The 16,223-nt window shown below is 42.7% G+C and overlaps 2 protein-coding genes across 2 annotated transcripts in view; both read left to right on the top strand.

Moving 5' to 3' along the window:
* The first annotated feature begins 200 nt into the window (after positions 1-200).
* Positions 201-12,454, top strand: LOC141926706 (torsin-1A-interacting protein 1-like). The gene is made up of 6 exons (XM_074832967.1): positions 201-579; positions 919-987; positions 4,783-4,902; positions 6,221-6,277; positions 8,844-8,903; positions 9,893-12,454. The coding sequence occupies exons 1-6, from the start codon at positions 201-203 to the stop codon at positions 10,693-10,695; spliced, it is 1,488 nt and encodes a 495-aa protein (XP_074689068.1). The 3' UTR covers positions 10,696-12,454.
* A 2,518-nt stretch (positions 12,455-14,972) lies between these two features.
* Positions 14,973-16,223, top strand: part of CEP350 (centrosomal protein 350) — an 83,541-nt gene continuing 82,290 nt past the window's right edge. The window contains exon 1 of the mRNA XM_074832954.1: positions 14,973-15,045. The gene's annotated coding sequence lies outside the window, so the exon portion shown is untranslated. The remainder of the gene's footprint in view (positions 15,046-16,223) is intronic.

The raw sequence follows: 16,223 nt of genomic DNA, 5'->3' as shown, positions 1-16,223 counted from the left end.
GGCGCTCCCTCATTTTTTTCACTGGAGGGCAGCCTCGGCGCAGACCGGGCCGCGGGACGGCCGCTCCCCGGCGCTCTCTCGGCCTCCTCCCGCCGGGAGGCAGCGCGGCGGCGGCGGCGGGCTCCGGCGGCGGCGGCCCCGCTCCCTCAGCGGGGCGGCGGGCGGGGGGGGGGGGGGGCGGTGGCGGCGGCGCGCGGGCCATGGCGGGCCGGCCGCTGTACCACGTGACGCCGCGGCGCCCCCTCCGCGCGCAGGCGGCGGAAGCAGCGTCGGGTGGTGAGCCCGCCCCGCGGGGGGGCCGGCGGGAAGTGAGGTTCGCGGAGCCGCCCCCGCCGCGGGAAGGCGGCAGCTTCGGTCCCGCGCGGCGCGGAGCGGCGGCGGCGGGCGGACAGGGCAGGGGACGGCGGCGGCGCGGGACGGCAGCGGGCAGGATGGTGGGGGGCGGCGGCGACGGGCAGGCTCCGCCGGACGCCACCGAGCTGAAGCGCAGGCGGAAGAGCCCCCGGTTGTCGGCGGCGCGGGCAGAGGAGGCCGAGGCGGAGGCCGCGGTCGAGCCCGGCCCCGGAGGGGCGCTGGAGGGTGAGCGACGCGGGCGGGCGCGCGCAGCGCGCCGCGGTGGATCCCGCGGTTGAGGGCGCGGTGGGGCGGCGCGAAGTGGGGCGGGCGGGCCCGCTCCTTCCCCGAGGCCGCCTGGCCGGCCTGCGGGACCGGGAGGTAGCGGCAGTCCGGGGGTGTGTGTGTAGGGGGGGTGGTGGTGTGTGTGTGCCCTCCTGGACAGCCCTGTTGGAAACACTGGGATGTTCCAGTGAGTCTGAAAGGGGTGTTCGGTGCTCCTGGAAGGCCTGTCAGGCTGGAGACGGGTGGGCTTGAACGGAGCTGCCCGGCCTTGCCGCGCCCTTCACCCGTTTCTCGTTTCAGGAGAGGAGCATCACTTTGGGAACGCAGACTCCTTGACTCGCCCCCCTATAAAAGCGTGTAGGTCCTCAGGTAGGTTTTAACTCGGAGAAGCTGCTGTGTGCGCTGCTTGCAAATGTGCTGAAATGCAGATGACTGGAGGAAGTGGTGGGTTTTGGGGTTTAACTCCTTTGCAGGTTTTAGCATGGTTCCAGCGTACAGGTGAGGAAATCCCGCTGCCGTTTTTAGTCCATCTGTGAGAGGTGAGGACACTTCTCTGCCTTCCAAAAGGATCGGTGCATGTAGAGGACACTGAAGCCCTTAGGTGGCTGTTTTACCTAGCGCATTGCTTGGAACAGTACTTTGTCACAGCATTAAAATGGGGAATAACTGATTTTGCTAAGTGCTTGTTTTTTAAAGGCCAAATTTAAATAAAGTGTCTTGAGTTGCATAAATAGATTGCTATGAGACTGTGCTCCATGCAGTGTGCAACACTGCTTATGAGGAAGTGCATAATTGGGGCTTGCCTGTCCTTTCTCTGAAGCACCAAGCATGCATCAGGACTTGCTCTGGGACACTGGGGCTGGATGAGCTGCTGTGTTAGCTCTATGATGCACCTTCTTGTTTCTTTCTTGATGAAAACTGTATCCCCAAAACTTTAGAGGGGTGCTAACTTTGTATAATACAGCCACATGACTTTAGCCTGTCATTCCATCAGAAAACTGCAAGCAAATTGTATTTCCTTCCATTTTAGTCTGCAGCTCTATTTTGAGTTGGACTGTATACGTCGCTAGTATGTGGCAATTCTCAGATGGACGAGTTGGGCCAGCTTGAGACAGTTCCCCATTCCCATCTGTATTCTTGTGACAGGGCTGCCACCAAGCTCTTGTTACAGCTGCGATGCATGGCCCTAATTACCTGGCACTGCCCTTAAAAAGGGCTGCCAGTGTTACGTTTCAGAAGCAGAATTTCCAGGAGGTGTGGAAAAATCTTATCTTGAGGGAGGAAGAGAGATTACGAGTATTTCTTTGGGAAAGTACAAAGTTTATTTGTGAAAAAAGCTGTGGGAAGCTGTTACTCCCACACGATGGCTAACAGGGCACTAACATGTTTAGTGATATAAATGTAGCTGGGTTGCTTTAGGAGGTACAGGTGAGTGGGTTTTTTAGTGTAGATGTCTCTAAAAATGAGGCCAGGGTGGGGAGAGATGCCCCCCCCCCGCCTCTCCGAACTCTTTAACAGCGGTATTTGATTATAGTCACAACAGGCATAAAAGTATGATGTTAAGAGACCCTAATGCTTTATATAGAAGCCAAGGAGTAATTTTGCCCCCCTCGCAGTCCTCCCACCCGTAGCTATGCAGTGTTGTTTTCTGCAGAGTTCGGGGGAATGCAAGGTCTGGGGCAACAGGACAAGCAGGGTGGATTTTTATAAGGACGTAATTGTCGTACTTCTCTGAGAGCAGAATGGAAGCAAAACCACAACTTGAGAAACTGGTTTCTGGCTTCTGCTTAGAGGTTTTAAATATAGATTAGGAAACTTGCTTCTAGAGCTAAAAAGCTTTAAGAGCCTACAAACCCTGCCTCGCATCAGGCATCTCCTAGATCAGCGAGCTAAAGATACATGCTAGCAATCTCCATTGAAGTCGTCTTAAAATACAGAAGTAGAGCATACGACTGTACGAGTTAAAAGGCAGGCGCTTTTGGTGGGTTTGGCACTCAGGTTTGTGCTGTCTATAGTTGCTGTGGAACACCGCCCAAGGGTGTTGCAGGCTTATCTCTGCGTTGAAACAGATTGAACCCACAGGGACAGATACGTACTAGACTTAAAAGAACAAGTTCCACTATGTTAAAATAGTGGCTTTATATTTTGGTTTATAAACCTGTAGTTTATGAACTTGGAGATTTCTAATCCTTTTGATTAAACTGGTGTATGAAATGGGGGTAGTAAGAAGATCACTCTTCTGGTAGGTGACTGAGCAATAGGCAGCTGGCTAGCAGATTGAAGGTGGATTGGAAAATCCTCACTAGCTGTCTGAGAGGCAGGAATGATCCTTTGGGTAGGAGGCTTAAGGCCTTGTAAGGAAACAACAGGCATGTCTGGACTGGAATTTATATTTACGTATATTTCTAGGAAAGTTAAACTTCATAAAGGGGGAGTTTACATTTCTCTGTAGGGGATGCCTTGTGTGCTGTCTGCTTGCATTAATGCTTTTCCTGTTGGTGATACCCGCTATTACAGAAGGTGCTGATTCACAAGCTGTCTTCATATGAGAAATGAAATTGTATATATTTAAATGCTTCCTTTTTACAACAGTTTTTAAGAACGCTTTGAGGGACACAGTACTGATTGATGCAAACAAGGGGAGAGAAATTAAAAAGTAGGGACTGCATGAGTAGCCCTCTTCAGATTCATAGGTATCTCTGGTCTCGTGATTACTAGCCACTGCTACTAGTGAGATTTTCCTTGCAAAACCTCAGTACATAGTGAAATATTATGGGTATGTTTGGCATTCCTGAAGATCAAGAAATTTGATGAGGATCTTCATTCTTAGTTTGGTGGGAAGTCAGTCACTTAACAGCTTTTTAAGATGGTTTTGAAAACATAGTATCCCACTCACTGTGTGCAAATACTTTACTGTTGTACCTGTGACTTAATAGTTTAAAACTTACAGTTTTTTCCCTTGTTTGCGTTTTGGGTTTGATTTGGGTGTGGTTTTTTTTTTTTCTTCCTTTGTATGCTTCACATACACTGGCATACTAAAGCTGCCAGAACATTTTAGAAAAAGGTTTATGTTTTCTTTTCTTGAAGTAAAATTAATAAACACTAGGTGGCAAGCTGTGTGTTGCCCTCACACATATGGGAAAAGAGCTATAGAAACACATTAAACCCCAGAAGAACCCAGTACTGTTAAAAGAATAAAAGGCCCCAGTGTGAATGTTACAGAGAAAAAGTTTTACCAATTGTATTCCCTTTGTTGTTTCCTCTGCTAATGCCCTTCAGCCTGATTGCTGTGTCATGGTCTCTGTTCCACAGCTGTACTACAGCTTTTATTCCATACCTGAATTTTCCCCCCGCCGCTCCTTGAATCTGGGCAACCATGTGGTTGCACTTTATCCTTTCAAACCTTTTCTCCTGGTGTTCTGCTTTTGACTGGCTTTCTAGCCCTGACCTTTGCTCTGTCATCTCACAGGGCTTTTTTCTTTCTAGTTAGTAACGTTAACCAGGCTGGGTTTCAGCATCTGAATGGCTGTGTAATTTTGACAAACAATCTAAAGGTGTTGGTTTAGATTCTTCCTAGCTGCCTGAGGGGATTAAGTTAGGAGCATAGGTGCCCTGGATTGCTGTTAGGGTTAATGAGAGAAAGAGACACAACTAAAGGATGGCTTGGACTACATGAAAAGGGGACTTAAGTTCTATATTTGCTTCTCTCTCTTTTCCCCTCTGCCTAATGCTATAGAAGACAGCACAATTATTGTTTTTGTGTGCCCAAAGCTGTGGGAAAAATTCTCTTTACTCCCATGCTTGTGTATTTAGTAGTTTACACTGAATCCCTTTAGTGTAAGGCATTTCTTGGATCATAGCATTTGGTGTCTTGATGTCTGTTTTTTTTTAAGTGTTTTTAAGCCAAGGACTCCTAAAAATAATTTAAAAAAAAAAAAAGTGTGTGATGGTGTAGACAGCTATATTTTTAGTGAACTCAAATTTACCATTAGCTTTTCAAGTCTTAGTTGCTTTTGGTTACATTTTAAGAAAGTAACTCCTGGGAGATCACAACTTGAAAATCACTGATTTTAGATCACATATGTTCTGAAACTATGTCTTGGGCACAAATGATACTGCACCTATACCAATTCTCTTTTTTTTTTTTTTCTTTTTTTCTGACAGGCAGTTCTTCAGTTTATTTTCTTCAAGAGAGTCCAATAAAGGAAAAAACAAAGGCTTATGACAGTAACGAACCCGAGAAACCAGCAGAGCATCAACCAAACATTTATACGCTGTTAAAAGGTAACACCACCAGTTTTATCAGTACCTTTTCCATGATGTAATAAATGATTGCTTAAATGTCCTAAAATGTAACAGAACTGAAAGAATTTCAAAAGGGGGAGTTGTTGAGTTGAAATCTGAATGGATGAAGAAGTTTAAAAAAAAAAAAAATAATTCAGGGTGCACTCCTACCTATGAGTCAAATTAAAACTGATTGTAGTATGACAGTCATCTGCTTGGGTGTAAAACCTTAAAGTTCAAGAAGGCACAGTTTTAAGCTTTGATAAAAAACTTAGGTGTCTTTTTTGAAAAGCAAAACAAAAAGTGAGTAATATCATACCTGCTTTGAAAACCGTTATGAAAGTGGATCTTTTAATTGCCTCAGGCAAAGCAAAACTGTTCTTTTTCTAAAAGTATGAGTTACTTTATCAGGAGGAAGCTGACTGTCCCAAGTGATTTCAAAGTGAGGGAGCACTTTTTCTGTTCATTGCTTAAGATTTTTCTCTTATATTTGTTACAGAAGCAATAGGGAAATACAGTGAGGAAGAAAATATGGGATACTTTTTAGCCCAGCAGAAGGTAGTTACGTTACTAGAGATGGTTTGAATACATCCAAATAAATACTCTATATAAGGGAGGTTTTTAGGAGAGCTGCTAAGTGGTCAGAGAGCGAGGTGGTGGCCTGCATTCATTTGGTGAGTAACAGTCTTGATCGCACAGTGTTTGTGGGAGGGCACTGGAAGCAGTTGTGACCTCAGACTGACAAAACACAGGCGTGAACCAGGTAGCTGAGATGTGCACAAGAACACCTCTGTGTCAGCCTGTGCTTTCCCAGGAGCACATGCAGGCATTTTGCTCAGGCAGCGACGGACACGACCATGTTTGCTGGAGTCCCCCCGGGCTGATAGCTGTGTTATGGTGGTTGCTTTACGCTGTTTATTTTTGGTTTTTCCCTCCTGCTAAATAGTTTTAGTTTCAGAATCTGGTACCCTGTATTAGCAATCAATTAACGCTGTTAATTTCCCATTCTTTCATCATTATTGCGTCATTACTCTTTTAAAGAAAAAAAATAGGAAGGATAATTTTGTGTCATATTGGGAAAAGCAGGGTGAAGGGCCAAATTAAGCCCTTTCTATTAGATAATAGTAGATTTCTCCACCTACAGAGGGGTCCAAGAGGCTGTCAAACGGCACAGACTTGGTTTGGCAGCACAGCATATACTCTTTCCCTACTAACCTCTGAGGATTTCATAGAAAAGAGCTAAAAGCATGTATGGCTTGTCTGTCATTCCAACCTCTGATGTGATAACAAAGTTCTTTCATTTGTGCTTTGGTTTCAGAAAGAAAGGCTGACTTCCTTGAGAAAAATCAAGAGCACCACTCATCTACATCACAGAGTAAGTAGAAAAATAGATACCTGGTCTTTCCCTGTAATTAAGTGAAAAGTACAGAATTATTTTCCTTTCCTCTGCTTATGGATTTTCTTGTGCCCTGGGACACTGTCTGGCAAGGTGGAAAGGGATCCAGGAGGCAGCTCCAAATGGAAGCTGGAGAAGGCAGCACATTCCAGAGGCAGAGCCCTTCTGTGAGGTTATTCAACTTGCTGACCACTGAAAATGACCCACCTCTTTTTTTTTTTTTTTTTTTCCCTTTTTGAATGGGTTAGGAAATGGAGTTGATTCATGAAACAGTCAGTAAGTGCAGAGCATGTACTAGTGGCGTTGTGGGGGTGAGCTCAGGAAGGGGACAGAAACTTCACCTTTTGGTAGCAGTGAATGTTAGATTAGTTTGTACATGCCACCTCCCCTTCTAGCCTTTCCCTGACTAGGTGGCCTGCTATGATTTAATTAGTTGTCTTACACTCCTGGAGAGGAGCAGCATTTTTCTCCAGTCTGTTCATCTAATGACCAATTCCTTGTGTTTCAGATTTTTATCCTCAGTTGTTTTTGTGGATTTGTTGGTTTGGGTTTTTTTTCCTCTAGGAAGAGTACTTGAAAGAAGAGAAAATGAAAAACTTCTGAATTCTTAGTAGCCTTCTGTTCTTAATGTCTCAGTGCTGCTTGTTTCTATTCTGAACGGGTCTAGATAAACAAAGTCTTGTAAATCAGAATTCAATCTGGAGAACCTGGGGGGGTGGTTCAGGGTTTTTTTTGAAAACCACAATGCCTTCCGGAAGAGAAGCTCGTCTTGTGGCAGCTGCCCATCTGTAAAACGCCTTTGGAAAATTAACTGATGCTGGGAGTTCTTGCTAGTCTGGTACTTTTTCTTTCCTGTGCCAGAGGTAATAGGTGCTGCAGGAGTGACCAGTTGTGTGTTGGGTGAAGAACTTTGGAAAATCACTCTGAAAGCTCTAAGGTGTCTGCAGAAGTTACGCCTTTTGAGTTAGGCAAGACGAACAAATTGCTTGGCCTTCATGCAAATTGTGTTGTAAATAAGCAAGATTCTTAGATAGGATAGGATCTGGTTTTAGACTGTTTATTGAAATATTTTTTCCTCTAGCGTATGAATCACAGCTGTCTCCTAAATATGAAACCTGGTCTTGGCAAACAGGGCTATATTGTAAAATATTGCAGATTTGAGGTGATTTTGATCTGTTAACTATTAGAAGACTTACGTAAGCTCATTCAGTTACAAGCTCCATGTCTGTGCCCTATTGGGGTGGGGGGTTGAAATTACAGAATAATGTAGCTCATTAAGCCAGTTAAGCTCCAGCTTAAACCAGAGCTGCTTTTAGCACCTTCTGCGATTACATTCATACAGAAACAAGGTTATAGAATTTATTTTAGTGTTCTCAAAATAACTACTGCAGGGTGTGTTTGTTCAATTTATTCTCAATAGTGCCATTGACAGTATCCTTATTTGGTTATACATTATTAAAGAACCTTCAGCTTTGAACCAGTTGCTGTAGCTCACAAGAAGCCAGAAATTCTCATGTCTTTTTAATTAACTGACTAAATGCTGAAAACATGCTGACCAGTAATTGCACTGTATATATTCATACTGGTCTCTTGGGAAAGTTGTTCATAACACTCCTTTATGGATAATGTCTCTTGTACTTTGCTGTGTGGGCCCATTTAAATAAAGAGACCAAAAGTATATTTTGAAGTTGAAAGCTTGCATTTTGCTTTAAAAGCACAATTCATCCCAAGAAACTGACTGCTGATGAAGCAGATCTCTGACCCAAGCTAGACGGAGAGGGGATATGAGACTACGCCTTTAACATATTGCTTTGCTCTTGCTACTTTTATCTTGCATGATGTTGTTTTTCTAATAGGTGTGTTAATGGAGCTTCCATTTTTCTGTCCCTCAAATTCTTGAGCAAAATCAGGAAACTTAATTGGGACGTGGGATCCTTGTGCAGAAAATAACAGGTTGTTATCTCTCTGCCATTTTGTTGTCTGGTACTTGAAATGCCTCTGGTTTTATTTGCATAACTTTTCAAGAGTTAAAAATCTTTGGGGGTGATTTTTGATAGGTTGGGGACTTTTTTTGCTTTTTATGCAAGATTGTCAAGATGGCTTAAGAACTGACATTTGGCAAATAGCATAGATGGAGGGTTGGTCTGCCAGTTGAATGGGACTTCTCAGGCTAGTAATAGTGGTGAAAGTACCATTTTCCTTGCTCAAGACCAGCCTTGCTTGAGCACAGGAGGGTGAATGTTGCAGAAAAGGACAGAAGGCCCCACACCTGATACAGCCCTACCCGGGATGAGGTCACAGCTTCACTTTTGCTCCTGCTTAGCAGGACTGGGTTTGCTTCAACATGGTGTTATGCAAGGGTGCTTTGTTAACCTTCCTGTAAGCTTCGTAGAATTTTGTATGTAAAACCATAACTAAGAACAGCCTTTCATTGAAAATAATGCAGTTTGGTGATTTCAACTCCCTGTTAAATTCCCTGCTGAAAGATTGGTTATAATTGTTGTCTTAGTATTCTTCTCATGTTCCTTTCTTAATCTCTTAACAGGCAGAAGTAAATTTCGAGATCAGTCCAGTATAGGGAAGGAGTCACAGCCTTTGGCCAAAAGTAAGACTTCTGCTTTCACTTCTATTTTGTGCTTGTGTTACATTTAACCATTTTCATGCCTGTCCAAGTATTAAATTTCCTGGTAGCTGGTGTTAAACTGAGGGTCCTTGCCAGAACAGATGGTTTGCTTGCTAGGGCATGTGTTTTCAGCACTAAGGAAGGAAGGGTGGTGTATAATAGGTAACGTTGCCACCTGAATTTAAGGTCTTCCATCTGTAGTGTTTACAAGATTTGCTGCAAGATTAAAACTGAGGCAGGCCTACTGGTGTTCTTATTTAACAGTTGTTGTGTTGCTGTCCTAGTAAAAGTTAGTTTTGCCACTGATTTTACTGGGAACAGAATTGAGCCTTATGCTTGTAGTATGTCAAACCTGTTAATTTAACTGTTCAAATACCAAACCAAATCAAAATATCTGATATTCTCTGTGCAGTTTGCTGTGTGTACTCTTCGTGAAGCTGACTGATCCAAAGATCACAAATGTTTTCTGGTAGTGTTGATCACCAGCGTTTGAGATGCAAATACTACTGTAGACACTATTTTTATCCTTATGAAGATAGGGAGGAGAAATAACAACACAGAAACCATTCTGGTGATACCAGGTTTTTGCAGAGCCTAAATGTAGGAAAAAGCTTGACCCTCTTCAGAACCATTTTAAGCTCTTAGTTTGGATTTGATTAAATAGCATGGAGTATTGATAAACTCTCAGAAGAGCTCCTTTTTCAGAAGAATGTCCAATTTCTTAGTCAATCTGGAAATGCGTAAAAATGTCCTTTTTTATGCTGTCCCTTCACTAAGTTGCTAAAGAAGTTCAAAGCTGTTTGTGGTTTGTTTTTTTTTTTTTAATGAGAACATCCTCATGCTCTTCAACTACTGTACCAGTAGCTTGAGATTGGGACAAGTTAATTGAATTCTACTTTTTCCTCTCACTTGTTGACTTCTGATTCCTTTTAAAACATTGTTTTGTCCCTGTTTGCTCCTCCTTTCTGTAGATGATGGTGAATCACAGAGTGGATGTCACAAGAGCTGGACTTTGTTACTGGTTCTGTTAATTAGTGTCCCATTGCTTTATGTCCTGTGGAGTGGAATGCCAAGTCTTCTAGATGCAACTTTGTCAAGTAGAGATACTCAAATTCTGCAAGCGTTTCGGGCCCGGATGAAGAAACTAAAAAATACGTACCAAAGTCAGGACCCCAATCTGTGGAAAAGAACCCATGTGTTCCTTGAGAAACATCTTAATGCTTCCCATCTGCGTTTGGAGCCGGCCATCTTACTGTTCGCAGCTGGCCAAGAAGCTGAGAAAGCACTGAGGTGCCTAAGTAACGAGATTGCTGATGCTTTTGCCTTCTCCCAGAATGCTACTACAATCAAAATTAATGGGGCAGACAAAGCCATATTGGATAGTGACGTTGTCAAGCTGGAGGTAGATAATGAGCTCAGCTCTGGGTTCAGAGAAGGCAAGAAGGTAGCAGTGGTGCATCGATTTGAGTTACTGCCTGCAGGCTCCACCTTAATCTTTTACAAATACTGTGACCATGAAAACGCAGCATTTAAGGATGTGGCTCTTCTGCTGACCGTTCTCCTGGATGAGCAGTCGCTGAGAAAGAGCCTCACCTTGCAAGAGGTTGAGGAGAAAGTCCGGGATTTCCTCTGGGCGAAGTTTACGAGTTCAGATGTTCCTAGTTCTTATAATAGCATGGACACAGATAAGCTGAGTGGACTGTGGAGCCGCATATCTCATCTTGTGTTGCCTGTTTGGCCTGAAAAAGGCCTCCCTGCAGAGGGATGCACATAAAAGTTATCAGACAGGACTTGGGAAGGGAGGAAGACAGAAAATGTATGTTGCAGTGACTGAACAGGGAAGAACTTACTGCAGCTGCTGAGCTCAGGCAGCGTACAGTCCTCTCTGTGCAGAGAAATTCCACCAACTGGCAGGGTTGTTTCTGCTAAAGTAACTGGGTCTTCTCTAAATCAGCTGCAGAATGTAAGCAAGGAACTTGCTGGTTGTTGGTAAGTTGTGTTCAGTGACTTACTCAGGCTTGGTGTCCTGGAGCTGGAAGTAAGTGTCTGCTAGTGCAGAACCACTCCTCTGCTTCTGAAGCTGTCTTGGTGCACTGTTGGCTTTGCTATGAGGATCCTGTTCTGGTGGTGCATAAAGCTGGTAGCTCGTTTGACAAGGTGACAGGGTGCAAAAGCATCACCTTCATCTGCCAGAATTGCTTACTTCTAACATGAGAAAAAACATAAACTGAAAATGATGATAGTGATGTGAGTCTAAGCACAAGCTTTTTCTTGATCCATCTGATCACAACATAGATGTCAGCTGTCTCTGGCGACTTCTAGAAATGGCAAAATTGCTTGAAAGATTTGTGACTTGTAGAGAACCTTTCAGCAAGCATTTCTTCCTTAAATGAGCCTGCCCCAGACAGTTCTGGAGAGTGAGAAAAGCTGAGGTACAGAGGATTGCTTAATGTTAGTAGTACTGACGTCAGTTAAATAATCCCTCAGCACCTCTTTGCCTTGCTGCTTCCAGGAGTTTTCTGCTCTTTGTCAAAATTCGGCAAGTCTTAAAATCTGGGGGGGAAATGATAAAATGCCAGCTGTGTGTACACTATCTCCTTTCCAAACAAAATCTTAGGAAGACGTAGGTTATTTCTCATTTTAATAAGATAATTATTTTTGCATCAAGAGAATTTATTTATTTGGGGTACTTGGTATCCTAGAAAAATAACCTTTCTTCATGTGTCTGTGTTTAACCTGCTGCTTGCTGTATAAGCTTCTAGTGAAGAACAGATTTGCAATGCATGTTTTTAAAATACATTTTTTTTAGTGTGCCTCAAGCTGAGAATCCCTCACACCAGACTAAAAACATGTACTTGTTTCTATTGTAAGTATTTTGTGTAAAAAAAATAAAGAGAATTGCAGCACTTCCATTTCATTGCTGTTAGTGTGTGCTCTTGAACTATTGGACCGTGTGCATTTGGTTTTATTGAGTATGAAGGAAGGTCTGAAGACTGCTCTCAAATTAATAGGATGTTTTCTTGTAACAGCTGAGACATTAGTGGCTCTTGGACCCATCCTTTATTCAGAAGCCCCTTGAGCTGTCCTGTTGCAAAATGTCCTTCTTAGCCAGGAAAGCTTCTTGAAGCTTCTGGCTTCTTTGTGCAAGCAAAGGTCTGGGGTGTTAAGTGGAATGGACCAAAATCACCTTTAGCATGTAAAAGAAGGCAGTTTGAGATGCAGAGCTGTGGTCATTTAAACCAGGGGTGGATTTGTTCTAACCACTGAGACCCAGCAATGGATAGTGCTTTTTATTTTAATGGGAAGAAATATAAACAGTAAAAAGACATGGAAGTGCTGCTGTTCTGGGTGATTAAGAATAGCTCAGGAAGGAAAAGATGGCATTTACATTTTGGACATTTCACTGGACAGATTTTTTTTTTTAAGAAAAAACAACTGTGACTTATTTCCAAGTGTGTCCTGATAGCATATTTGTATATTATGTAAACTATTTTAGTAATCATTAAAAATAAATATACTTGTTTGTTTTATAAGCTGTTTTAAGATTTGCTTATTGAATTTTAGGTGGTCAGACTCTTTTTTTTTTTACACGTTTAAGATTGTTCCTTTTACCTTTGACCAAGTACAGATGCCTAAAATACAATCTTTTGCAAAATTTAGAACTTTTAAGAAACTTGAGTGGGGTGGTAGATACTGGGGTGCAGATAATATCAGGGCTTTTCCCTAACAGGGAACACTTCAGGAAATTGTAATAGCTCTGAATTGTCTTTTACTTGGTGTTCTTGTACTAATTCCTCAGTTCTTATTTCAGCTGGAACTAATGATAAGATATGGTTCACTTGTTTCATTAGTCCCATACAAGAGTCAGCAGCTGACAAAAGGGATGACTTCATTCTTGTTCCACTCCGAGCTGCATATTCCTTTACCTCTGCTGTTGCAAACTAGTGCACCGTGAACTGACTGGAGGGACAATCTTACTAAAAACTAGTTTAGAAAAAAAAAGTATATAATTAGCAGAATTGGCAACCACAAAAAAAAGACGAAGTTATGACATGAAGGCAGGAGATTCCACGCTCTTACACAATTCAAACATATGTAATCCAGGTTATTTTCTGTTTCTAAAACTGCTCCCCCCCCCCCAATTATGGGGTATTAAAGAGCTATGTTCCCTTGTTTCAAGACAAAATAGGAAGGTGCCTGGAAAGTAAAGACTTAATGTTGTGCCAGACAAAAGAGAATCACTTTCTTTTGTTTTGGTAACTGTAGAGAAAGTGAGGTTGTATTTCCAGTTATATGGTGTGTTGCTTAGTCTGGAAAAATAAATGAAAAGCAAAATGGTATACACAGTAGCCCCTTCTGGAGGAGGGGAAAGGCTCAGGATTAGAAGGCTGTTTCTGCTCTTGAAGTAGTAGGTCCTTTTTTGTAGCTGTTTGTGGCTTTGTCCTTAAAAGGCTCTCATTAAATATCCACAGGTACTTAATGCAGATCTCGTTAACTCACTCCTCCTCAACCAGAGGTGAAGAGTAATGTCTGTCTTGCTCACAGGCAGCTGATTACTATCCTCTTTCTATAATTATTTCATTGCCTGCAGCAAATGTAGCCATTTGATGTTTTCCAAATTGTAGAATACTTTGGCTGCTTCTAGAGAAATCTCACTTCTGAAGTTGAACTGTCCCCAACTGTCAGCAGATCAGAAAATTAAATAGTCTGTGACAGCAAAAATGTGCTTATAAAGAGCAAAGACACCAGGTCTGGCCTTGGGACTGCGAAGGGGATGTTCCTTGTTCTGTGGGCTTACAGCATACAAACTTTGGGCAGACTATGATTTTTGGGGAGCTGAACCAGCTACACACCAGTTTGCAGACAAAATTTCCAGCACTCTGCAAACTGGACTGGAAAACGCAGTCAAACCGCTCCTTGGGTTGCGAGCAGACACCCGCAGCTGGCGAGAGCCCCCTTGTAGGTGGCCAGCCCAGGCAGAAGGTGGAGTGTGGCCCCTCTTCTGCTACTCCTGCTGTGGAGGAGGGCAATACCCCTTCTGCCTTCAGCAGCGGATGTTATAAAAGGGACCTAGAACAATACACAGCCCTGTCTGTTGTTACCTTGTCTTTCACACCCTGCTCTGAGTCACATTGTGCTGAGCAGTGGAGTTCTGAGCATGCTAAGCAGGTTCATTAAAAGGACTAATTTTTTTTCCCTATTTTTTCACACCAACAAAAGCATTTTATCATTTTTCACAAATTAAAAAGGTCATGGTTTTCATATCTTTTTTTTTTTTTGAAAAAGATACTTATTTTGAACTACTAACCGATTCAGCTCAAACTGAGTGCAAAAGGCAAGGTGAGCTCCATGTTAAGGTAGGCATAAAAGTATTTGCTGTACAGAATGCAGCTCTATGCACCATCTATAGTGCAATTGCCAGCATGCTGTATTTAGGAAAAAGAATCTGGTTTTGGAGGTGTACAATGATAAATGAACAACTTGCCAGATTCTGTGCTAAGACCCTGTAGCACAGCTGGAAAGCAGAAGTGATTCTGGGCTTATTTTATAAGTCTAAATCACACAAAGAACAATTTTCCATGCATTGTTTCTGCTGCAAGACAAACTGCAAAACTGTAGGAGTATGGAGAAGGTGGGGGGGGTTCCTGTAGTCCTTACAGCTGTCCTGTGTCCTGTTTTATTGTCAGCTCCTGACAGTTGGATTTATAATTGAATGCCTGGACAACCTCATTCCATGTCCAACAGGTGGAAGCACCCTTCCCCAAATTCCTCCGTGGCTTTTGGGAGCCACGTCAGTCAAGGAAAGGGGGGAGGGAGTCTGGGGGCTCCAGCCGATCTTTCGGCTGCAATAGCCAGCTGCCCCTTTCTAATTTTAGAAGGGGTGTGCAAGAGTAGTATGGAGTGGAAAACTTTCCAAACCTCTCTTAAAGCTGCAATACCCAAGTTAGCCCCAGATGAGATTGTGGCTCTTTACTTTTAACTTACTATCTGTCTCCATCCACCACTTCCAGTGCTTGGGCAGTGCTTGCTGCGGTTACCTCCGTTGCTTCGCAGTTTAGTGAGCAGTTCATCAAACTGGAGTGTGTTCGGTTCTTCCTTTTCTCTCAGCTGTGGCTACTTGCAGGTAAACAGTTTATTTATTTCTAATTTCACAAGATGATTGTATTTTCTGTAATAATGTCTTTCTCTTCTCTTTTTGTCTGATGTTTCCCTGTCAGAGCTTTCTGCTCATTGGTAGGGAATCTTTGAAAAAGTAACCTAAAGTTTTACAATTAAGTTCCACTGACAGATACAGAGAATAAATAGAAGCCATATAGAAGCAAAACCAGTAGACAAACATTGCCTTTTCATTTCATTTGACTGACTGAAAACAAATGATTTTCATGTTTAAAAAAATCTTAATGGGATGCCTTGTTTGCCTGAAGATGACAAGGAGGAGCATGAAACTAGATTAACTGCTTCCAAGTAGAAAAGAGAAACTATGTTTAAAAGCATAATTAAAGAGGTAGTGCATTACAAAAGTGCTGAATAATTTAAATAGGCTGCCAATCCAGCAATATTAAGCAGTAAATTTAAACAAACACTAGGTGATGACAGGGAATGTAATAATTTAATTTGCCCTAGTCTGAGATCAGGGCTCCCATACACTGTAGTAATATTGTTTTCATTGACTGAAATTGTCATTATTATCATTATTACTTAGTCTTCTGCATTTGGGAGGAGCAGGTTTGCTCTCTGAGGACTCAGGAGGGAATTAGGCACTACTTACCACTATATTCCATTGGAGCTGTGCTCATCTTTCGGTTGTTCACCTACTTTTTCCCCCATCTGGCAAAACAAAGTCATTTTCGAAGGTTTAAACATCTCAAGCTTACCTCGTTTCAAAGGAGGTATGCTTATGCTGGAAAATATACTCTGTAATTAGTTAGTGTATGTAAAAGAGCCAAATTAAGGTTAAAAGGGTATCCTGTGACATGATGAAGTTCTTCGCAGCTGTAATGGTCTCTCAATGTTTAGGGTGTTTTTGTATGGCGTTCCCATATTGGAGTAATTTACCTGCAAAATGTTGACAATTCACAAGAGGAGGGGCTATGTAAAAATAGTTTAATCCTTTTTGGTTAAGAAAAAAAAAAAGGGGGAAAAGAAAGGTCTAGTAGTTTTAGTGATTCTTTAGTGATTGGGGTAGATAACTCTCCACCCCCATGCTCCCCCAAGAAATTTGGCATCTGTAGTCAAACAATCATGCTAATGACTGAAAACCAGACTCGGGTGAAGTTGTAGACAAGCCCTGAAGGAGACATT

Source organism: Strix aluco, chromosome 8 (genome assembly GCF_031877795.1).
Source record: "Strix aluco isolate bStrAlu1 chromosome 8, bStrAlu1.hap1, whole genome shotgun sequence".
NCBI classification, from domain to species: domain Eukaryota; kingdom Metazoa; phylum Chordata; class Aves; order Strigiformes; family Strigidae; genus Strix; species Strix aluco.
The sequence above is the reverse complement of the archived record's forward strand: the minus strand, read 5'-3'. Positions and strand labels throughout refer to the sequence as shown.

Excerpts from the sequence above, each read along its gene's own strand:
- LOC141926706 (XM_074832967.1), top strand. The coding sequence starts at position 201 with ATGGCGGGCCGGCCGCTGTACCACGTGACGCCGCGGCGCCCCCTCCGC. Across the intron at positions 4,903-6,220 it reads CATTTATACGCTGTTAAAAG|AAAGAAAGGCTGACTTCCTT; the intron begins GTAACACCACCA and ends CTTTGGTTTCAG. Across the intron at positions 8,904-9,892 it reads GTCACAGCCTTTGGCCAAAA|ATGATGGTGAATCACAGAGT; the intron begins GTAAGACTTCTG and ends TCCTTTCTGTAG.